Source organism: Betta splendens, chromosome 1 (assembly GCF_900634795.4).
Source record: "Betta splendens chromosome 1, fBetSpl5.4, whole genome shotgun sequence".
Classification (NCBI taxonomy): Eukaryota; Metazoa; Chordata; class Actinopteri; order Anabantiformes; family Osphronemidae; genus Betta; species Betta splendens.
This window is the reverse complement of record NC_040881.3, coordinates 9477245-9501684: the sequence shown is the minus strand read 5'-3', so window position 1 is coordinate 9501684 and position 24440 is coordinate 9477245. Positions and strand designations below refer to the sequence as shown.

The following is a 24440-nucleotide window of genomic DNA, read 5'->3' as shown; positions in this document are numbered from 1 at the left end:
CTGCACTGAAACCAGCCTTTCAACGTGACAAATGCAAAAACGATGCCTGGCTCTTAAAAAAAGGAAACAGGAGCCACTCTATTCTAATCAAGCACATTAGAGGTTAGAGAGACTCTTAGAGCGACTGTGTAAAAAGCTATTTGCATAAAAATATTACTGCTTGCTCACAAATACAGAGGGAGGCCGCTGCCAGTTTAACAAATGTGGACAACTGTACATTTCCCAAGAGCCCAAGATGTTTCTCCACATTAGTCTGAGCAGGTGTGAAAGGTGTTAGAATCAGAAACAGCACTTCGGCCCTAATCGCATAAACAATGGTGTCTTTTGCTCAGGCAAATAATACCATAATGATAAACTCAGCATCATGCAGTGATTACACCTCAGGCCGTTATTTATATGCAACCACGTAAAGCGACCTGCCGGAGTAGAGTCATTACTGAGACAGAGACGAGGTCTCCAGGTTAACAGATGAGGATGTGCAGAATAGTAAGTCGCTTTTATTTCCTCCCCATTAGGCTGGTGTTCAGTATTCACAGCGGGGGCAGCGTCGAAAGTGAAGCTTGAACCAATTTATTGTTGTTCCCTCCGAGGACAGCAGAGCTTCACCACGGCTTCCTGAATGTTCACATGTCGCCATGACACAGGCACACAATATGTGAAGCAGACGTGCTTGAGCATACTGATACCTTAGATAAACATTCAGAGCTAAAATCGCACTGATTTGCATGGTTAGCTTGATTACTGCTCTCTAATGAGCTGCTGTATTGTATGAAATGATTCACATTAAATATTTAGATTTTCCCTCTTGGAAACAGGGTTTGTTTTGTCGCTTAAAAACTGTCGGGGCAGCGAAGCCACAGGTTGGCCAGGCGAATCGTCGCGATGTCTCTGTGAGGACAACAAAGGTCGGACCCCAAAACAAACCACCAACACACTCACTCTGCTGATGGCGAAGGTGACCCCGGGCGTGCCGGAGCACACGCCCATGAAGCAGAAGCGCAGCTGCCAGTAGAACAAGTGCTCGCAGATGAAGGTGATTAACGACAGGACCATGGCGGCCCCGAGCATGTAGAAGACCCCCGCCATGTTGTCCACGTCCAGCTGGCTGCTCATCACCTCGTTCTTCTCGTTGTGGCAGATGCCCGTCAGCCACAGGGCCTCCAGCTCCTCCATCTCACCTGGAAGGACAAGACACGTACAGTAAAGGCAGCCCACCGCGCGAGCGGGCCGGTGTCGGCCTTTTGTTGTGCGCGCGCTGGCACGAGCAGGCTCATGGGTGTCCGAACGCGTAAGCGTGGGAACAAAGGGAGAGGACACATTTTCTAGATGGGGAGTTGATGCCAAAAACAGCTCAGGTCTCACATACGTGCAGCCGACGTCATGTTGCATTACGTTGACTGGACGCCCCTTGAGGATTATTCTCATTAAGGATTGCTTATGCAAGGCTAACCCTTCCTTGTTGCGGGAGGAAAAAAATACAACTGCCTGCCGGGAAATTCCTCAGAGAGGAATCGTGTGTGGTCATGTGACAAGAGTTGCCACCTTAAAATGCGCCCCCCCCCCTCAGTTCCACATCCCTCGAGGAGCTGCTGAGAGGTGAGGACACGTCCAGAGAGATTTATTTGATCTGCACCAATGGCCTGCTTCTCGTCCACGTCTGTGTGGGATCGGGGGGGGGGTATCTTTTCCAGTGGCTTACGTAACGCGGCTGTGTGCATGGGTGTTTGTGCAGAGGGAAGCGTGCATTTGTCTCAAACAGCTGCTAACTAGCTTTCGCTATCTCTATGCTATCTATGAAGCGTGGCGTAGGTGGCAGTGTGACAGACACAGAGCCATTAAGTGAAATAGTCACATTAATTGGGGTCACTGAAGACTTTGTGAACGTCGCAACTACCCTTGTACAGTATTTGCCTAGTTTTATGATTTTAAAGAAAATACTTTGGATTACCTAGCTTAGCATAGCCCGGCTCTGTGCCTGACAACATCCTCTAATTACTTCTAGATTCAACTGTACAAACGAAAATGCATATAAACAGTCTAAAAATAGCTTTTCAGATGAACATCACAACATCAAAAAATACACGTACAAAAAGAATACACAAAAAGTATGTTGTTATAAATATTGTTTGGCTCTATGCTTTTTTATTTTATCTATCAATCATCCCACTTTCCCCAACCTGTTCTTCAGACAGCGTTGGGGCTCAGTTGGCATCTTCTGGACCAGATGAAGTGGACATGTAGTAAATATAACCCAAATATGCCAAAACAAATGAGGCCCGGCTTTGGCAGCGGTGTGGCACAGTTGGTTGGTTGGCCCCGCTTTGGCCCAGTTGTGACCCAGGGGGTTGTCCTGTGGGACCCCTCCCTCTGCACATATGACTTGTATCATGTTCATATCTGGACTCTAACAGGTTGTGACAGCTGGAGGAAAATGCTGGTGAGTCTGAACTTGTGTATCTGCGCTGACAACTGAAGGGTCCTCATCTGTAAAGTCTGACGTGTTGTCTTCATACACACAGGTGACAGATCAATAAAACTTTGCCGCCGTTTGGTGAATTTGTGCTGATGAGTGAACAAAAAGCCAGGTGCTACAAAAACTAAAGCACACACACACACACACACACACACACACACACACACACACCGCGACGGCTGCGTGGATGTACGTCACTCAGCACGTTTCCAACAATATATGTCAAGGTCTGAGTCAATGTGGCTGCTTAAGATCTGATCCAAGGTGAACGTTCTCTCTAATCTGACCTTCATCCATCACACGCGATGCGATGGAGAGTGATAAAGAAGGTCATCTACTGTGTGTGTAAGATACGATGTGGCAGGCAAGAAGTGGGACTATTGTAGGTGTTCTGGTATCATATGCAGCCAAAGAGTGTCTGCCCATGTTTTTTGTCAAATCTAATAAAATTATCTCTCACAGTTCCAGCGTTGACAAAAATGTGAATGTGAGGTCACAGTGAGCTTGACCTTTGACCTTTGAGCACTAATTGGTTTAAAGGGCCGCATAGAGGATGACCTCCCACGGCTGTCACTGAAATGGAGACAATTAGCAATAAGGACAAATTACTATCAACACAGTTATTAATGCCACACTTAATGTCACTTTAACTGGAACAATGGATCTTGATTGACTGGAGGTCAGAGGTCAGGCGATCATTTCTATTAACTTTGAGAATAAGCTTTCAAACACAAGTATGATAATGGATGATCATTTAACCTTAAGATCCTTGAGTATGATTCAGGTCCTAGCACAGGCAGGCACATATAATATCACACAAAATTTACTTCCAGGAATGACTGAAGCCTGTTTGCAAAAAATTAAACTTCTTCCTCCTGGGCACAGACAGTATCAACCTGAACACGTCCCTTCGGTGTGTCCTACATGTACCTTGAGCCAACATCTGAGTCACTTGTCAACAGAAGTCATACACACACACTGAGTCTGCATCCTAACCTCCTCAACTGACCCAGTCCTCTCATCAGGGGCAGCGCTTTACTGCTGAGGCCCTCGTGGTTCACTGGGCTCGTCTTTCAGTCAGAATGATTCCAGACACCCTGCTGGCCTCTTTCGGTCACTAACCCAAATCGCACAACAACAGCTGCGGCTCAAAACAAAACCCAGCTTACAGTACAGATGGGGGGGGGGGCTGCATTCAGGCAGCGTTGTCAGCGTCGCGGCCACTCTCTCTAATGTGCTGCAGAGCCGCAACAGTGTTGAACGGATGAGCTGGTGTCACAGCGGTGCTCATAAAGCCTCGTATTAGACTTAAAACACTGTCACATCCAGCCACCGACAAATCTGACTTCCCTTGTTAAGATGTCACAGCGCTGACCTACCCAGAGCACATCTAAATATACTTGATGTTTCCCTGCTCAACATTTCATCACACGGGTCACACCAGCCCACAGGCCCTGTGTGAAATCCATCTGAGGCTGAAATGATATGTCATTCACACCAGTCCAACAATATCCAGAGGCTTTAACGTTTCAAGGTTGACTTGTCTATAGAGCTGCTTCTACCTGTCTTTACTTATGGTCAATAGTTCCACAGCTCTGTTGAATGAGCCTTCACAATGCGCTTCAAAAGCCCTTTTCTTGTTATAAATAGATATATAATAAAATATTTTTAGCATGAACGCGTGTCAGCACTGAAGGCAAGCTGCTTTTACCATACAGTAGGCAGTAATGGCATCCACATGACCACCATCATACAGCATGTCCTTACCATCTCCAAACAACATGAGGATGGCCAGGTCCACGCCTCGCTTCCAGCCCGAGTCCTTCTGGATGGCGATGCCGTAGCCGGTGGAGGCGAAGACCTTGCCGCTGCCGATGGTGACCAGCTTGCAGCCCTCGTCTCTGCCGGCCTTGTAGTTGAGCACCGCGGCGTCGTAGATGAAAGCGTCCAGTTTGCTGCAGAGCGCGACGGAGGGCGAGATGTTAGAAGAAGAGAGTCGTGGAGCGTCCTGCACCCCGCGCCTCTCGACAGACATCGTTCATCATTCACAAAATTCTCCGTTTATGCGAGTTGTATGTTTGTTCCAGTGACTTGCTGGACTCTGACAAAACGTCTCTGCCTTAACATTGATTAAATTAATGATGCATTAGGAAAATAATTAATTTAGTGCCACTAGCGTGAAATGATAACTACACAAAATAAAGCTTCAAATCTGTTTGGACTGTGAAACGTTCTGAGGCCACACACACACAAAAGGTGTTTCATGATACATATAAGTACATACAGGGCACCAGGAGGATGGATATTCTGACTTTTCTATGACTATGCTATTCTTTTGCATAGCAATAATGTGTCAGCTCACCTAAGATAATGTTATAATGAATAATAAATAGTTTCTATGAAGTAGAACATTAACAATGACAGGAAAGCATAGCGGCACTACACATACACCAGAAGTGCCACGTCTAATTCATATTTAATGAGTAAGACTCACTCATTGTTTCTGAATCTCCTGAGGAAAGCTTCACAAACAAGTAGGTGAGAGTTTGAGTTGAATGTTCAAACTTTAACTGTCTGAGTTCCCAATGACAAGACACTGGATCATGTTTTATTCTGGTCCATTCCCCTCTATCTGTATTACCCTGAGTGAGTTGATCTATAAACTGACATGACACTTTCCATCTTGGTGACAATCTACAATCAAACAGTGGCTCAAGGCTCACCAAGCACCAGATGTGCTGTACATCATTGCTGTGTATTTGTGTTGCAGATCACGTTCAGCAGATGCTGGAGAAAACACTGTTGGGACGGCGTTGTAAATATGACTTAGCTTTCCAAAACGCAAAGACTGAGAATAGGTGAATGTGACTGTAGTAGCTTTTACAGTGCGCTCAAGCTATGCTGCTATTCTTGGTGCCGGTGGCAGGAGGATGCTCAGCTCTGCCGGCTGCCCACCCACATCGCCCAGAACGCTGCCTCTTCCTCTCTGTGCATCTCCTTATTCTTTCATCATCTCCCCTCCATATTGCATCAGTGAGGGACCTCACAGCTCCACAACGCTGCCTCTCTTCTCTCAGACGAGATCTTTTCAACTTCTTCCTTCCTCTCCCCCCATCTGTCTCCTCACCCGGTCTTCAGACTGTACAGGGCTTCGTCTACGCTCTTCTGATGGAAGCTGGTCATGTAGCTGTGCATGTCCCGGTAGTTGTTGCGGATGTTGCGCTCGGTGCTCCCGTTTGGCACCGTGCCAAACCGGAACGGTGGCGAGAACTCGTTCGGATTCTGGAACTGTGGTGGAGAAACCACACAGAGAAAATGAGGGATGCTTGTTAGCATGAAAAAGGCAGCGGAGCACATGAAAAGGCCTTTAATGCACAGTTGAGCAGGAGAATGGCACTATTACATTTACTACAGTACAGTACAAGCTCCGAGTCGTGTTCAATGGAGGAAGTTAAATATCTGAATGCTGAGGACGTTTAGACAAATCAGACCCCATTTTTCTATTACTCACTAATTTATTCTATTTCTCTAATCAACAGATTTTCTATCTACAAAATTACAGGAAAGAAAAGCCTATAATAATTATGACCAGATAATAATAATCAAACCCCAAGTTACATAAATGTGTACAGTTACTAAATAAATGAATGAATAGAAATTTATTCAGTTTCAGTTTTTCAGTTTGCTTTTTTCCTTCTTCCTCTCATACATTTAGGATTTACATGAGATTCATACACTGTGTTTCGATATTTGGCATGTAACTCAAAAACGATAAAAATAGCGTTTCCTAACAATATCGTCATATTTGTGTTCATGAGTAAAGCAAACACATGGGCATGACTGCAAAACAGCACAAGACACATCTTATAATAAACGTGATTAGCTGAACAGGCCGACTGAACCTGAGCGTGTGCGGCTGAGCCACTTGGAGTGGTTGAAATACAAATGAGTTGGTGACCAAGCTCACAAAACCCCTAATGATTCAATGGTATGAAAAGAAATGATATGAAATATGCTCATAAATTAACAATAGTGGTAAATTACTGTATGCTCAAATTTTTCTAGGATCAGATCATTTCTAAAATCTAAAAGCCCTGTAGGACACTAGAGAAATAATGAATTCATGATTCAATCAAGCAAATCTCCTCAATTATCGGCCCAACAACTTCTTGACAGTGCCTTAAAATATACCTTTTTATCCGAAAGGCCCGACACCTGGTCCACGTACTCCTCCTGGATCATGAAGGCAGCCAGGTTGGCAGTGTAAGAGGCCAGGAAGATGACAGCAAAGAAGGCCCACACCGACACCATGATCTTACTGGTGGTACCCTTGGGGTTCTGCACGGGCACGGAGTTGTTGAAAACCAGACCCCAAAGCAGCCAGACGGCCTTACCGATGGTAAAGGAGGGACCGCCGGGCTCTGAGAGATACAGTAGGAGGATGCAAAAAAAAAAACAAAGATGGCAGAAGGAAGATGAAAATCAGTTTCACAGTTCAGAAAATGCTGGCTCAGTTAACCTGCATTCAGTCATCACCCACACTGGTAGATGACAGCGATGATCGTAGGATGTGCTGCACGGTCCACATCTGTTCCTTCAGCCTCTGACATGACAAGCCAAGTGTTAAAGACTACCTCTCTACCACCTACTTCACTACATGGCGGGATGACAAGGTAGGAGAAGCAGCTACTGTAGCTGAGCAGCGTGAGAGATGGGGAGAATGAGGAAGTGTGAGGAGAGAGGTGGGAAACAGAAGGCTGTAATTATGCTACAGCTGCTACAGCTGGAGCAGCGGTACAGGACAACAGCCTTAAAAAAGCCAACAATTACAGCACCACACACAGAAAATACAGTGTTGTTGTGACTGAAGACATCCAGGAAACTCCGGTACAATAAGATACCGAACTCCGAAGCAAACACCATTACTCTTATCCCCTCTGGTCTTCGATAAAAATGCTACAAGCAGCAATATAACACCTCTCTGATTTGATCTTGAGTGGCTGCCATAGTGGCAGACTAATGCAATCTGAGAGTCAAACAGAGCTGGGTGTATAAAACCTGTAGGAAAAAAAAAACAGATTGAATCTGAACCAGCGATTTTGAAGAGCAAATTGATTTGGATGGTTTTGCTGGAGCCAAATTTGATTCAGCGCGGCACTGTTGTTCCATCCTCCCAGACGCCGTTAAACATCACACCTATTTCAATGTATGGTAATAAACTGTTTGAGTGTGTTCGTTTACAACGGGGATGTGGCGGCGTTACGCCGGCGTGGTGTTAGAAGGCGCCCTAATGTGAGAACAGGAGGGAGCCTTTGTTCACACAGCGCTGCAAAGAATACTTAAGATCACCGATCTGCCTCTTGTCAATGATCCTTTTCATTAGTGAAAGAGGTTAAGTGACTGTAGATGTAGATAAGTACTCGGAGACATTAGCACAAATCCCAGGGCTCCCGTCCGTCTCATTCACAAGGGATCGGCAAAGTCTTTTAGCACGAGTGCTCCGCGTAAATGGTGCATTCAGGGCCCACCGCGTCTCCATTTTAGCATCCGGGCCGCCTGACATCGCACCTCATTGTTTCCCTTTCGCAGTATGGATTGACAGAGCCTAGGCTGGCGCGTGTCCTCTTACCTCGTCCATCTGCCAGACAGCGATTGTATCCCACCGGGCTGAAGTACTCAAACACAAACACGGCCACGGCTGACACTATCAGCAACATCACAAACATCATCACCCAGACGTCGGCACTGAAGGGCTCTAAAACACAGAGAAGGGGAGGAAGCGTCAGAAAGAGGGAGGTTTATTAAACTATCACAAGATCACAGCCTGGTATCAACACAAACTACATGTTACTGCGCGATTTATGTTGCACTTCTCAACAGAGAAACTGGGGAAGAATGAAGGTACAGTAGGTGTGAACAGATCAGCTTATTGAAACGGGCACTTTCTCCGCCACTCGCTTTGTGCTCAGCTTTGCAATTTTCACACACAAAATATTCGGCGACACACACTATGGGACTGTTGTTAACAAACCAGTCACACCACAGGGTCCATTTACTTGCCGTTCTGTGGAGTCTTTCAATAAAATTTCGACATATTTTCTGCGTAGTATAAAATTTGGATGTGTAAAAAATACAAGAGTTGAAATCCCATGTTAAGCTTCTCAGTCTGTAGCTGTCTGTCGATGTCTGATACGCTTGGAATCATCTCCATTGTTTCAGTATACGTCCCGCAACATGGTCACACTTACACTCAGGTCCTAAAACTAAATAAAAGATAGCAGGTGAAAAAATTGTCTGGCACCAACTGCTAATTTAATCCTATAATTAAATCTAGATTTTTGATTTAATATTACTGTAGATGTGGCAACTAAATAATTAAATAATTATATATAAATAATTGGCTATAGCAGCATTTTTTTCTGAAGCATAATACTTTTTATTATTAGTTAACCTAAAGATCATTTTCTTGATTGTGTGCATGCGTGCTCTTCAGCAAATAAACGTATTAGAAATTGGTTTCAGATAGAGATAGTGAAGTAAAAACAACACATTTTACATTAAACTATAAGTAAGTAAAGTACTTAGTTACTTTCTACCACTGCAGTAAACACACATGATTGACTTATATAATAAGAATCTGGGGCATGTCTTTGTGCAACCACACGCCTCTGGTGGTGAGAAGATATGAGTATGTGAATGCTCCAGGTGTGTTTCTCCTCACCCAGAAAGGCAGAAGGGGAGACGGTTCCGTTGCTACGGGAGACCATGACACTGATTCCCGTCTCGATGAACGGCACGGAGAAGTCGATGACCTCCGACCTCTCCTCGTTGATGGTGAGCGAACCCACTGCCATGTGGGCATTCTTCAGCACCACCTGAGAGGTCGACCGCAGACAGACAGAAACAGGCCGACGTCAGTTGGTCAGAGGTCGCTGGGTGGAAGCAGTCAGAGCTACCCAAGCCCGGGCGAAGGAATCATTATTACAGTGTGCGTCCCCACCACTATATGTAACCGTAACTTTCTGGAGCCAAAATGGACCCAAAGAGACGGTTTTAATAAGAGATATGTATGCCAGCGTGAGCAGGGATCCCACGCACTGTTGTTCTCTCTGTCACACTTGTTCATAAAGGCCTGCTCTCGCTTCTCCCTCTCTCACCGTCTCATTCTGTTGTCTGCGTCTGTTGTCCTGCTTTTCGCCATTCAAATTAAATCATTAGCTGCTTGCTTAGGCGTTTAAGGACATGAACTAATAAGTTTATTCATGCGTGCACTGAACACTTGCATAGGCTTTAAGCTGATGTACATCTCAGGAAGCCCATGACGCGACGTACAGTCGGTGGGTTTAGGGTCCTGCTATTTCATTTCACATATACTGTACTGAAACATATACAGTACGTTCTTAAAATAAAGCTAAGTTGCTCAGTCTGTGTCATGTGAACTCAATTAGTCATCACAGACTGTGTGAGCACTGTACAGTATTTGTCATGTGTGCAGAGATGTGGGTCTTTCCCTGAGGCTGCTCTCACTCCCTCGCCTCTCTTCCAATCACTCCTTTTTCTCTGCATGTCCCTTTCTCTCTCTGATTAGAAACCTCATCGTCCTCCCGAGGTTTTGCCGAGCTGATCACAGCTCCCCCTCAGGCTAGGTTCTGAGGAACAAGTGCTCGATGGCGTGACAGAGGCACAGAGAGAGCGAGAGAAATAGAGCGACATTTAGACAAAACAATTAGCCCTGTATTAAAACTAATTACTGTGGGCAACTAAACACTCCTCATGGCTGTAGTAGTATTTGTATTTGTCAGATTGTTTAACTGATCTTTAAATTTGCTAAATCAATTCAGCCTGTAGATTGTCTTCATAGCCAATTAAATTATTGACGGCCGAGCAGCAAAGAAGTGGAAGTAAAGCTTTAAAGCTGCAGAAAACATCTAATATGCACATGTTACATATGTATGATGAATAATTAAACATGGAGCTGTATCATTTAGCCAGCGGACTCCATACGGGCTTATTGTCTTGTACAGTGCATTTAAGATGCAAGCTGATATCGCATTTCAGTGAGGAGCTAAAGAGACACCTACAGTGTGACGACAGCGAGAGCAGCTCAGTAGTAACGGAGTAAACTGAGAACTAACCAGAAACCAGAACTAATGAGTCCTCCTCTATTTAGACATTCTGATAGAACGATGGTGAAAGAGTTCAGGGTGGGATCTGTGAGCGGATGTTACGGCAGCATGTTTGTGTTTGAACAGAAGGACGCCTTCACCTCTCCCACCATGCCGTTCCACGTCCCGTTGACCTTCTTCCCGTGTTTGCCGTTGGTGACCAGGTAGAGGTCATAAGTAAACTTGACCGTCTTCGCGATCTTCTTCAGGATGTCGATGCAGAAGCCCTTACAGCAGCGCTTCATGTAAATCCCCGAATCACCCGTTTGGTTGCTGGTAGGGAGCAAGAGGGAGACAGATGCTTTGTGAGACAGATGCGTCTGCAGGTTTCTGTGTAGAACAAAACACTGAGGTGATTTACTGATTTACACAGTTTTACAAACAACAGACACAAAGAGCTAGTCAGAGGAACCACCTGAGGTCAGACAGATATGCTGCTATACAAAGACATCATGTTTTTCATTCTGCGCATTCGTCTTTTATAAAAAGAGCCATAGCAAACTTCCATGCATGCTTTGCTGTGTGAACAGAGCTGTGTAATGATGTAATAAGAAAGAACCTATCAAGGCAAAAATAAAACAATTCCAGCACATGTAGAGCTTTACATAATTTAAGGTTTACATAGTTTCATCCTAATTATGCAGGAACGTAATCTCATAATCAATTGACCAGTTTTATTGGCTCACAGCTAATGCAGGTGCAGAACAGCTGTGGTGGAGCGACACAACGGCAGCTTTGGCACAGTTAGAGGAAGCTGCCAGGGCCGAAGCAAGGACAAACGTGTTTGTTTGACTGTGTTTCTTCCATTCACACCAGAGTGTGTCAACCTCTATTTATAGACAATTGTGGAATTATGAATTCAGCTCATGAACGTGGACGACCTTCATGATTACGCAGATAAAACAGAGAGTACGACGTGGAAAAATACAGGGGTTTGTTTATCTCTCGCTGGCACTAAAACCGTGTCCACATGCTTCTGCCACCGTGCATACGAATATGGAGCCGCGCCGCTGGAGTGTTTATAGGTGGAGAGAAACGAGGCTTGCTCCCTGTGGCATATAGCTGCCTATGTTATGTTAGGATGCCTTTGAAGAGACAGGCAGATAGAAATGAGGGTGAAAAGAGAATAGGAGAGAGGACTGTGGGAAAGATCAGATCTGAGCCAGATGATGCAGGACACCCACAGGAGGCCAGTAATAGAAAAGGAGGCCAATGAAGAAAATTCATTATCACACTGAGCAGAAGTGGACGGCGAGAGGGTCAGGGTTAGGAATCAGGGGAGGGAGGAGTGGAGGAAACCCAGATATTAATCTGGTTAGCAGAGGGGAGAGCAGGGCGACTGTCAGAGGATGAAATAGTTTCAAAAAACTGAAAATAAGAATCTGGTTTTAAATAATTATGATCCATTAGTAAGAATGATTGTTTTTTTTTTTTGTTTTTTTTGGTTAATCACGTGTGAAATGTTCACCCGCTCACCTAAGTTTGAGCTGTTTGCGACACGGCACCGTGTTCCTCATGCAGGTCCCGCTGAGCGGGTCCACGTCCTCTACGATGACAAACGGCACCTCCTCCAGAGTCACAATGGACAGGTGGTCCTCCTGCTCCTCCGCTCCAGCGAACAGCTCAAAGTGAGGCCACACGTGGTAGCGCATGGTCAGCGAGCCCCTCTCCCACTTGCCAACCTGCAGGGAACAGGAGGACGGCCTGTGTGATGAACAGAGCGCTGCCGGAGCGACTTGAGAAGAGAGGGGAGGATATTCACCCTGTCCCACTGTCTGTCCTTCTCCAGGAGGAGGACGACCAGCTTTGGGAACATCTGGTGGCCCTTTTCGCTGAACGACAGGTTTCGACCTTCAAATGTCACATTCATTAGGTACCTGAGAAGGAAAAGCAAAATTTGAGTTACACAAATTCATATTATTCTATTATTCTGTTCCTTTAAAATTGCATTCATTCATTTTCATTATGAGCAGTAAAAGTCACAGCCATATTCGTTTCCACGCCAGCTCTCGTCTTAGGTCACAGCTCTAACTCAACCAATGAGGCAAATATCAGGCTCTATCGCTGCTGAAGGCTTCGCTGCGTTCACCAGCTAGTCTCCCACTGTGTGCGCCATTTGGTGCTGAGCAGGTAATGAGCAGCTGTCCAAAGTGGTCAACAAATGTTACTGGGAAAGCGACGAGAGAGAACCAAAACAGAAATGTTACAGGCTTTACAAAAAAAAAAAAAAAAAAAAAAAGGAGCTGTAAGAGGCTGAAACAGCCTGCAGAGCTGGGGAAAAGTGCAGAGTTGGGTTTTATTTCTGAATGCAGCTTTAAGGGCCACAATAAAATAGAATCATCAGGTCGACACAGTCACAGTGGGAGGGATGATGGGAGGACTATTAAAACACTGCAAGCTTTTGTTGCACTGTGATTAGTACATTCCTTGAACATTTCAATATTGAGCGAAGCCGTTTCAGTCACACGGCGAACGCAGCTTTTATTGGAAATGAATCAGTGGTGTCAAATATTCACTTTAAATACTTGGCGGTGTAGTATCAGTGACGGCCTCTGTGAAATGTGCTATGTATATCTGACACCCACACGTTTTACAGCATCCTCTCGAATGCATCTGCTTGGCTGAATCATCATTAGTCTCTTTGGATGTTCATGGGATTTATTGCAGCACATGGGAAGAAGCAGCTCTTTACCGTGCTGAGAAAATTCCATCATTGCAACTGCGATGCGGCAGCGGGTACGTTTATATTGTATGCTCTCCTGCACCTTAACTGACTTAACTGCAGTGAAGCGCGCAGTTCGAGACACCAGAGTGAATTAAGAAACATAAATATGAGGCGAGCAGAGAAAGGGACGGGCAACGTGAAAACAGGACTGAAAGGTGGAAGCAGAGAAGGAGTGACGGCCCTATTAACCACCAGAATGAGTACATATCATCTTCCATGTATATGTGTGTCAACAAGTGTGCAGTAGTGGGAGACGAGCTGGAAGCCTCTCTCTCTCTCTCTCGCCCGCCCGCTCCCAGCCTCCTTCCCTCATTCTTCCTGATCTGTGGGCTGCCATCACCATGGAGATGCTCTGCCTTTGAAACAATCCACCAGAGAAATAAATATCTTGTCTGGGTGCTAGGAGCGAAGGGGTTTGTGTGTGCGTGCGCCGCGCGCCCATCTCACATACGATCACCGTACAGAACAAATACGTAAATGTGTTCACGTGAAAGAAAGAAAAGAAAAAAAAAAGCACAAACAAATGAGCAGCGAACCTGAAACTGCTCCAAGATTGTATCGCAAGCACCTCCTACCGGAACATTCAGTGCCTCTATCTGTGATGTCTTTGACTATATTTATATCCAACCTCGCACACACACACAGACCTAAGTAGGCTGCACGCTTGGAGCGAGTCAATAGTATGACTCAAGCCTCCGTGAAATGCCCAGTGCTGCGTCCGCGCCGGCTAATGCACATGCAACATAGGATTAGCCTCCTAAGCATTGTGTCACTCTGAACGGAGAACCACACGGATCAGGGCTGTGCGGGTGGAGGTCCAACTCGCCCTCCTGTTACCGTGACGACCTACAGTGTGTGACCGGCAGCCTCTGGCGTGAGCGTGACCGCGATGAGGTGACGTGGAGGCATACGCAGAACCACAACATAGGGACGCAGGGCGGCTTCCAACGCAGGCATACTGTGGTGTGTTGCCATGGCACCCACAACCACAGCAAAATTTCATGCAATCAGCTGCGTTGCCATGGGAACAGTAATCTCACCTGAGAGGCAGGGCGAGAGAAAGAAATAAGTATGTTTCTGTTTAAACCCGAGTGTTTATCCACTTCCCCTCACGCTGTCTTTTACGTTCAGATCAATCTCGGTGAGTAGCGCGTTAAATCACACATCAATAGGATTCATGTGGCCGCACGTTAACCCATGCCTTTACAACGACTGATGCGTGCTGTGAATTTACAGCAGAGGAAGCTGCTCTGTTTATCATTTTGCAGCCCTTTACCGTTGATGTAGCTTTCATGGTGCATTTGATTCCTCCTCGTGTCAGAAATCCTCCCTGACTCTACTAAAAGAAGGAAAAAAAAGGGAGCCAGTGGGATGAGCTACTAACAGAACCTTGTGTGTTTCATCACAGCCATATGCAGCCGATTGTGTGCGCCACACTCACCAACTGTTCCCCAACTAATCACTGGCTGAGAGGGGAATTTATGTTTTAGTTACAGAGACACTGAATCATCATAGCATGGACACAATCCCTGTTTTTCCCCAGTTTTTCATAAACCTCTTTTATCTTTGAGAGATGCTGAACAGGGTCAGAAATTCTCTGTCACTGCAATGCAGAGATGTATAAATATACAGTGTAACTCTGCTGTGTGTGTGTGTGTGTGCGTGCGTGTGTCAGCACGTCTGTGTGCGCATATACACATACTACAGTATATCAGGTTTGGGTGGATGACTCATAATCTGGGATGACTGCAGACCTGCCTCTGAAGAGTTACTACACATTTCAAGTCCTGTAGGAGAGAAGCAGCAAGAAAATGCTGCAATATGTAACATTACTAATATGGTAAATGACAGTAATGCAGCAAATATATGGTTTTAAAATTATCTATGTGTGATGTTATTTTTATTACAGTAAAACAATAAGAACACAATGATTGTAAAAAATGTAAAAAATGATTTTAAAAAATGTTTCAGTTGTAGCAACATCTTCGGTATTTGCTTTTATTAGAATTAACATATACTGCAGATTTACTTCTTCTTTTATTTTCTCATATCATCAGATCACAGATTCGCTTCCTGTTTCTAATAACACCACTACATCTCACCATGTGCGACTATAGGTATAGTCAAACCACAAAGGAGTCAAAAAAGTGTCACAAAAGCAATAATTTCCTCGACAACCCTGCTTGTTAATAATTTATTAACTCATAATAACCTCATGATTATGACATGATCAGCATGCTCATCATCTTCGCTGTGTGTTATAATTAAAGCCACTGTGCCCTTTGAATATAAAGTATCAGCTTGTCTGCCAGCAACTTTGATTAAATCTGCAGTAATTCCCAAATGGCTGCAAGCTGCCACCAGCTAAAACCTTTCGGAAAGTGGAATATGTGACTTTTTACATATGACAGTTTGTTTATATTTTATTGTCACAATAAAAACGAAATCTAAATGTTAAATGCCAGTAATGCACACACATTATGACCGTGACAGGATGAACGCGCACGCCGTGATGAGGCTCAACCCAGGGGTAAATGTAAGAATCAGTGTCTCTTTGAGCTGCAGCCTGTAATAAGTGAGTCCGCGGGAACCTCATGGGCCGATGAGGAGCCCTGCAGAGCAGGACACATCAGACAGCTGCCTGCAGAGTCGGAGGAGAGCGAATACGTATCAGAGAGCTGTCTCTCAGAACACAGACAAGGTCTTAGCAGAGAGGATAATGACTTTCTGTTGCTTTAATTTGATAGCTGATAGTTAATATATTGACATGATGTAGACCCAGCTGTACCTGGGAACTAATATTCTGACTAACTATGCTATAAAAACTAATAAAAACTAAACTAATAATAACAGAATTGTGAGCAGAGTTTAAAGCAGAAATGTGTAGTTTTATACAGCAGCTAATACCATAGCAAAATAATTCTGGTTGATTATATAACAACTCAATTAAAGGATCACAAACCTGAGACCTGATGAACGAATTGACTAGATTACTGTTGAAAATCCAAATAAGTGAGTTAATTACATTTAAAATGGTTGTTTCTATCGCTGGAAAATGACTGGCAGGGAGAAAACACAGGTGCAGAGGTAAATGAGAGAGCTCATGCTCAGTATAAGAAACTGTGTTTACAGAGAGAGAATTGAAAACAGCTGTCTCTGAGAGTGGAAGAGAGACATTGTCGATCTCTGATTAAACATTTGAGCTCCATCAGAGCGCTTCAGTAGGGACGGCCTGTCGCAGAAGCCTCACAGTGTGTGTAGAGGCTGAGGAAGAACAAATGCTACAAAAAGAGGGTCTGGTCGCCCAAAAGCACAATAAAACGGCCGTGTTGCCTGCTAATGAACAGGGATAGAATTTATTAGACAGACGCTTTTATCGTGCCCATTAAGAAATGCAATAATGTGGCTCTCTTGCTGCAGGAACAACTGGGCAGAGCGGACGGGAGGAACACGCTCGGCAGACGGGCACGAGAGTCAGCACTGGTGTCAGACGGCCTGTGGAAAAGGTTGTGCTCTGATCTGCGCTGAGAAGCTCCCAGCGCCTGCTGCCGGTCCGCCCGCGCCAAGACAAACGTCCCGTTAGACCGCATGAAAGCAAACTCCCCACAAAATATTAATCATCTCTTGCATCTAGTGGCTACAGTACCTGCGCTGCGCCTGGTTAGAGGGAAGGTTCAACACACCAGCAGCAACTCTCACACACAAATAAGCACCTTAGCATCTGATCTCAGCACATTATGTCTCTGTTCCTGTCTGGACACAATGGTCCTTTGTGTGTGTGTGTGTGTGTGTGTGTGTGTGTGTGTGTGTGTGTGTGTGTGTGTGTGTGTGTGTGTGTGTGTGTGTGTGTGTGTGTGTGTGTGTGTGTGGTAGTGATTCACCGGTGGATCTCCGTCCATCAGCATAGAGTAGGATGGCATACTAATCCAGCATGCCTGCAGCCCTGTGGGGCCTCTAGCTATGCAGGTCCATACAGAGACATATGGCCTTATTATTGCTTTCGTCTCCGGGGGTGAAGGGGTGGAATAGGTAGAAATGTGTGAGCTGTGTGTGTGCTGGTGTCTTTTCATCCTCTGGGGCCACCACCAAGATGCACCGATTCAAATTCTGGATGGAGAGAAATGTGATGGTTGGGTTGGAAACACACACTCAACAGACATGTGCAGAGTCCCAGGCGTGCGCCTGATGGATGATTGAGAGCCACAGTTACACCTATGTCTGATGGTGCCCTTTCGGGCCTGAAATATTCATGGCAGTGGTGTTATTGTCCCAGCGCTGTTTCTGGCAGATTCCTAGATGCCATGAATGCAGTGAGTGCTCCCGAGTTTAGAGAAGAGAGACGTAGGTGACGACCAAAACCAGCATGTACAGTAATACATTAGCTGCAACACTCAGATCTAAAAACCAAACTAACAGGGAGCAGCTTAACTTTGTAGGATGAAGTATCTCATATATATTTAAGGAGGGCATTTGTAATTCATTTATAGATCTAAGGTTCTATCAGTTTAGGCCCTGGAGAGCAGCTACATGCTGAAACATACGGTACGTGTGTGTGTGTGTGTGTGTGTGTGTGTGTGTGTGTGTGTGTGTGTGTGTGTGTCTGTGTGTGTGTGTGTGTGTGTGTGTGTGTGTGGTGGCAGCAACATGCATGCTGTTGTTCTCTGGCTCTGTTGCATTCATCTGCATGTCCTCGAGCACTCAATTAGCCGTGGAATCTCTGATCAATGTGAACAGTAAAAGCATGCCCCACGAAGCTAAATGGGGATTAATTATTGAATACCAATGCTGCTGCTTGTTTTGTAATTCGCCAAAAAGCAAAACAAGGAAGTTCAGAGGAAGCGGAGAAGACGGAGGATGTTTTCCTTTAACGATGGCTGTGGGTTAAGTCGAATAAGAAGACTATGAAGCTGATAAGACGAGAGGTTGTTACAAATTTAAGGGTTCACGACCATGTTAAGTTTTTATCGGCTCCATAAACAAATGCCGCTTCTTGAGGAGACTGCACTTGTGTTTATGTTGACCTGTTCTGTTTAAACCTGGAGCTTCTTGCAACTACAGCGAACTGCATTCTGCGCCAGCCGGTGTCAGCCGTACTGTGTGCTGTACAGCGTAGAAGTACAGTATTGTGTTGCCTGACTCATTTTCTGCACCCAATTACATTTCGCAGGTGAACATGTGTTTTCCGGTGTCAGGCTTGTTTCGACAGGGAAAGATCTTGAACCTGGGTTTGTACTAAGCTACAGTAAAACACAGAGCAGATTGTTTGTGGTGTAAAGATGTGCAGTAAAACAAACTCCTTCAGATATCTGGTAGACGTCTGCGATGCGTCTTTGACTCTCCGGCTCCCTCTCCATGCACACAGCGCTCTCAGGTTCTTCATTTCACAGTGTAGAAAACAAAAGCCATTATAGGAGGTCAGTGGACTGAAACGATGGCTGTCACTAACAGCTTTTATCTGCAGCAACAACCGGAGCATAAAGCTGATAATTACATTTACCCTCTGGTGGTAAAAACTGCACGTAAGGCCGAATCTGGTTTTTAAATAAAAAACACATTGAGAACCAAGAAAGCTGTAATGTGTACAAGTCTGACTGGAAACCTGTTGATCATTCATTTTCAATCACCACAGAAAACCATTCAACCTGGTTCTTAACATGTGTGGGTCAGTCAGTAAAGCAGGTTCCCCGGTACTCCTCGAGCAAGGCACCGGATGCCAGGTCTATTTTATAACATGCTGTGGATAAAAGCTAAGTGATTTTCATCTGCTCCAGCAGGAGGTACTTTTCTAATACCTTTTAGATTTTCGTCCAACCACATATTACTGAGTCACTAAGGAAAAGCCCGAACGTTGAACTTGTCGCTCACACTAGAGCAGAAAAAAGCGCAGCTCAATATATTTGTTACACTTTTGTTGCTGTGATGGCTAAAAAGGAGACACTATCCTCCAAACGCTTGGGGATCACTTCTAATTGAGCCGGTTAGACAACGTGTCAACATGTTGAGATATCCAGAACCTGACAGGCCTGCGATACCCACTGACAGCTGCTAAACTATGAATGAGGAGTCGGCTGCCTGACCTACAACATGTGTTTTCTTATCCCTTCGCCAGCATTAACCCACCTCAGTATTTCCTTGGAGTGACCAGTGTTGGAGCTTTTCTTGTCCAGTGTGCCCAGGCAGCTGGATTTCAGCAAGGTGTGCGGCCCCCGGTCCAGCATCATGGTGGAGGTTGCCGTGGCAATGACAGCCACTGCATCACGTACCCTGGCCTCAATATTGTAGTCCCACTCGTCATATGACACAGAAATAAGCCCTGGGAACGAGAGCGGCAGAGTTAGGTGAGAGCCGAGGGTGTGTAGAAAAGAGAAAGGAGTAAGTAGAAAGATGAAAATAAGGTAGGAGGGGGGTGAGAATTCAGAAAGGCAAGCACAGGCAGACAGCGCCGGAAATCAGCCCCAGGCGCGGAGAGATACTGTACAAAACCGAGCATTTAAGAGGAGAATGAAACATGGCAAAACAATCAGACACAATTGTTCGATCACACCTGAAATGTTTTAATTTGCTCCAGGCCAGAGCGAAGCTTTTTACTTCTCTATTTGTCAAAAACTGCTCAAACAGGTTGAACGCACACAAAAACACCGCAGAATATGAGCAGCCGTCAGGGCTGTGATGCCTCAGCTCATTCTGATACGCTTGGCTTTCCAACCATGAGCAACTGCAGGCTCTCAGATGTCAACATGCATTGCTTACACCCATGAACAACAGGATTTTGGAGCCATTGTCTGTGGCTGGTTTGGGTAATGTGCTCACATTTGGAACTTGCACTGTAAATCTTTTGGAAAAAAGGCTACTCAGCGTTTCCAGACGGCCTCGGTGCCGTTCGCACAGGGTTTCTTCACTCGCTCAAGCATCCGCGACCACAGGACTGAACGCAGTCCGGCTCAAACTGCTTCGCACACGTGTGGCAGGAGTCGCTGCGAGGTGCGAAAGGGATCTGTTCCCTTCATCGTGTGGTCCACTGGTGAAAAAACATCACTGGGAACTCTTTTAACAAGCCCAAAGGTCAAAGCTCAGACTGTTATTACAAACGACAACCACATTATAAAAATCCAGCCTGTCAATCCACATTTAGCTCATATTAATGTGAGCTGCAGCATAATGAGTAGATGTAACATGATAAGATACAACTAAATGAGCCCAAACGAGTGGAAAGCATTTACCTGGGGTTAAAAAAACTTAGTATGCATCCTGCCACTGACTGGCACAACGTGCTGCAAACTGGGAAAACATTTGCATATATGCAAACAGGCCCATCTGCCACTTGTGTCCACATTTCAGCTCAACGTTTGTCCAGACGTTACCACACAACAGAGAGATACAGATTTATAGATTCTGCTCTCTGGCTCGGGACGAGACGCCCATATATGTTTGTTTTAATCTGCAGTTTGACCTCGTGAAAAACAGAAAAAGGGAGCGAGAGACCATTGTTGATCCATTATGAAACTAGGGATTTATAGCATAGACGTGAAAAGCGCAGTCCTTTCTTTTTTGAGATTAACAACAGATGTATTTTTCAGTGCTGCTCGGCTGATGAACTACTTCCTCCCGAAGATCAGCAATTCAATTGCCTGTGTATGTGAAACACCATATAAATAAACCAGCCTCAAGACTGTGTGTACTGTACCTTCACTCTGGTATTCTGTTTCATGCAGCTGGTCTCCTGTGCAAATCTGCAAGCAGCGATTAACTTTATTTGAGCATAAGACCACTGCTGCTACCGTATGAATCTCAGTGTGATGTGGTGCAGATGCTTGATCACAAAAGGTTGAAGACCGTCAATTAGTTGAATCCAGACAGAAGCTGGTGGATCTTTCTGGGATGTACCTGTGGGGAAGACGGAGGGGACCTGGTCGGCATCTCCAGCCACCAGCGAGGGCACGATCCAGGTGAAGCCGTAACCTGTGAGACCCACAGAATGCGCCACCTCGAAGATGGTGGTGGCCTCCTCCTTGGTGCAGTACAGCAGAATGACGGGACTCTGCAGCTTCTTCAGCTGGTTCTGGATTTTGGAGTCGCCGTCGTCCACAGACATGTCCAGTAGGAGGACTTCTTCCAGCTCCCAGCCCACAAAGCTGTTCTCGATGGTGCTGCGGATCTGGAGAGAGAAGGAGATGCGATGTGAAGTGCAGTGTGGGCTGCAAACTTTCAGTGGAGCTGTTGAGAAGACATACATGAGCTGTCTCCTCCTCCTCCAGCTCCCAGATTGCAAAACTGTTCTGTCTTTGCACATCTCTCGGGAGTAGGAAGTAGTGGTCGATCGGCTTGGTAAATGTATCTACAGAGAGATTAGGTAATCCGAATCTCTGTACACTGTATCCTCACACACACACACACACACACACACACACACACACACACACACACACACACACACACATACACACACACACACACACACACACACACACACACACACACACACACACACACACACACACACACACACACTCTGTTTGTGGCTGTTACATTTTTAACAACACCTTGACTGTTTTATCATGTGCTTCACTATTATTATACATTTTCTACCTTATGATATTCAACATGACTTCTGCACAAAACTCCTAGTACGAGCGCAGAATAGCCTTCTTCCTAACTTCCATTTGGATGTTGTTACTTCAACTTTGTTCAAAGGAAAGACATGGCCCCAGCTGCACTGGTGCTGAAAAATACCATTACCCAAATTCTTTTTTTTTAAATTTCATCACTTCTTTGTTCTTTTCTGATGCGTCTGATGTTGGGAGTTATTCAGGATCTCACACGATCCCCTTCAGAGAGTCTGGGAGATAAGGAGGCTCAGTAAGTGGCTGTGTTTGACCAGTCGGGCCCTTCCATTAATGCAATCATGAGATGAAACTCGCTGCCCATTTCTATCAGAGCGTATTGTTTTTATCTGCTTTAAAACGTGGCTTCAAACTCTTGCTGGTATCATTTCATCCGTTGTCCATAGTTGGTACTAAATAAACTGAAACATGAACAAAGGAAAACTATAAAAACAGGACACAGATATTATCAAAAGATTACAAACCAATGGAAATTGCCAGTGCTGCTGTAATAGAGTCACATAAGACCCGAGTAATAATACTTATTGTGTCTGGGACACAGAGTGGAAGTGAACATCTCATCTGAATCCGTGGTTGAACACGTTTATAGTCATTTTATTCATAAATATCCAGCTGTTTTTTATCAAAGGAACACATTTGTTCAACTTCTGCTCCCAGTGTTTTCCAAGTCTTATGGTAAGAACCTATTAGAGCGTGTTTGTTTACCTTGTTGACAAAGTCTTGGTAGCCAGGGTAGTATGTGGTGACTATAGAGAAGATGTACCAGTCATACTCCTTCATGATGTTCAACATGATGGAGGCCTGCTGCTCGAAGGACGGGGCGAACTGGAAAAACATGGAGTGGTCATCCTGGAAAATAAAGACACGGCGCCAATCAAACAAACAAGGTCATGAGTCACACATGAAGGAGAGGCACAGATGACTGCAGTGTGTGTCCAGCTACTGCAGGCCAGGAAACATCACAGTAGTGTTTGTGTTTTCAGCATGACACCTTCGTTTATACACAGCATTGTGTTTGTTTTGTTAGAATCACATCACAGTGACCTCATATATTTTGGGGTTAAATTTCATAACTCAAAAAAGGTTTTTCCACTTTATTTATGAATATTCATTTCCAGACAGGGTGACTCATTCAAAGCCACTGTATCTTAGCACATTTATTGCTACGGTCACCGGATTTACTGATACCTATTGGTACGGTGCCCAATGCCCAGACGGACACCTTGTCAAAACATTGTTTTACAAGGACAGAGGAGGAGAACGGGAATTAAGAAACACTGTTGGTGCTGCAGGAGCCTGATGTGTGGTTTTGGTCAAGGACGACTTAGTCATCCATGCACTGCAAAACTGCCAAACAGCTCATCAGGACACAGAAGTCAAGCTGCATTATTCACCAAGGCTCAAGTCAGGGCTCCTCCGAATATCCAGACGCTGAAAGGTGACTTTTTCACCTGCCACCCTGGGTTTTGGGAAACAAAGTACAGCAACACCTGACACCGTGAGAACGAGCACCACGTTGCATGAGGATGCAGTTACACTGGATCAGTGTAAACACAGCGGGGGAGCCACCAGACAGCGGGAGGCTATAGGCCGCACCATGAGCTGCAGTGAAAACGCAGAGGTCCGGGACGGCTGGCGCGCTGGCAGCTACGCCGAGCACATCGGCAGCGTGTGTCCGTTCCTGTCGAGGCGCGAGACAGGTGGAGTTGGGAATGAGAGGGTTAGAAGCTGGCGTTCTACATGTTCAGGACGCTGGTGAAACCTACTCTACCTCGAACCCCCATTCAACCTACTTTTAGATGGCTAGTCCATCTGTCAAAACCAGTCAAAAGTGTTTATTATACTCAAAATATTCATGTTTCATATTCTGTTATATATTGTGTTTCTCAGATACAACAAATTTAGAGCTGACTACTTTATGTAACCTAATAAATAGCTAAAATGCTTTAGCATGTCTCCACCAGAGTTTTATTTCTGGCTGAGGACAAAGCATTTAGACCTTCATGTTTAATCACACAGTTAACTCAATGAAATATTAAAGCATTAAAACACCTTCTGTTTGGGCTTGTGTTCAAAACTATCTAAGTAAAAGAAGAAATTTTGCCGCTGAATTATTAAAATGTAAATTGTTAATGCTGTGAACCCCACAACTGTAATTCCACTTATCGCTGCCGAACTGGGTCTGGCCTCGGGGATGACACACACACACACACACAGACACACAGACACACACACACACACACACACACACACACACACACACACACACACACACACACACACACACACACACACACACACACACACACACACACACACACACACACACAGGTGGGGCTGGACTCTGACTCTGCTGATACTGAGGCAGTTTGAGCCTGGACTCGCGTGGACTCACGTCAGGCCACATCACCGTGCAGATACCTCTGCGTTCTGAAGCTCTGCATCTCCCTCCTTTC

General features: G+C 45.2%; 1 protein-coding gene across 13 annotated transcripts in view; it reads right to left on the bottom strand.

Moving 5' to 3' along the window:
- grin2bb (glutamate receptor, ionotropic, N-methyl D-aspartate 2B, genome duplicate b) overlaps nt 1–24440 on the bottom strand; it is a 66462-nt gene that overhangs the window by 6858 nt on the left and 35164 nt on the right. For 12 of the 13 annotated variants that reach the window (XM_041072513.2, XM_029147362.3, XM_055508505.1 and 9 more), the window contains 12 exons: nt 22690–22833; nt 21248–21518; nt 19484–19676; nt 12401–12515; nt 12115–12320; nt 10740–10911; nt 9195–9348; nt 8103–8228; nt 6665–6894; nt 5601–5761; nt 4241–4428; nt 940–1178 (listed from right to left, as the gene is read on the bottom strand). In XM_041072513.2, the coding sequence (XP_040928447.1) occupies nt 940–1178; nt 4241–4428; nt 5601–5761; nt 6665–6894; nt 8103–8228; nt 9195–9348; nt 10740–10911; nt 12115–12320; nt 12401–12515; nt 19484–19676; nt 21248–21518; nt 22690–22833 (2199 nt within the window). Of the gene's footprint in view, nt 1–939; nt 1179–4240; nt 4429–5600; nt 5762–6664; nt 6895–7013; nt 7077–8102; nt 8229–9194; nt 9349–10739; nt 10912–12114; nt 12321–12400; nt 12516–19483; nt 19677–21247; nt 21519–22689; nt 22834–24440 lie in introns of those variants that run through there. The other variant, XM_055508534.1, reaches the window with a different exon arrangement.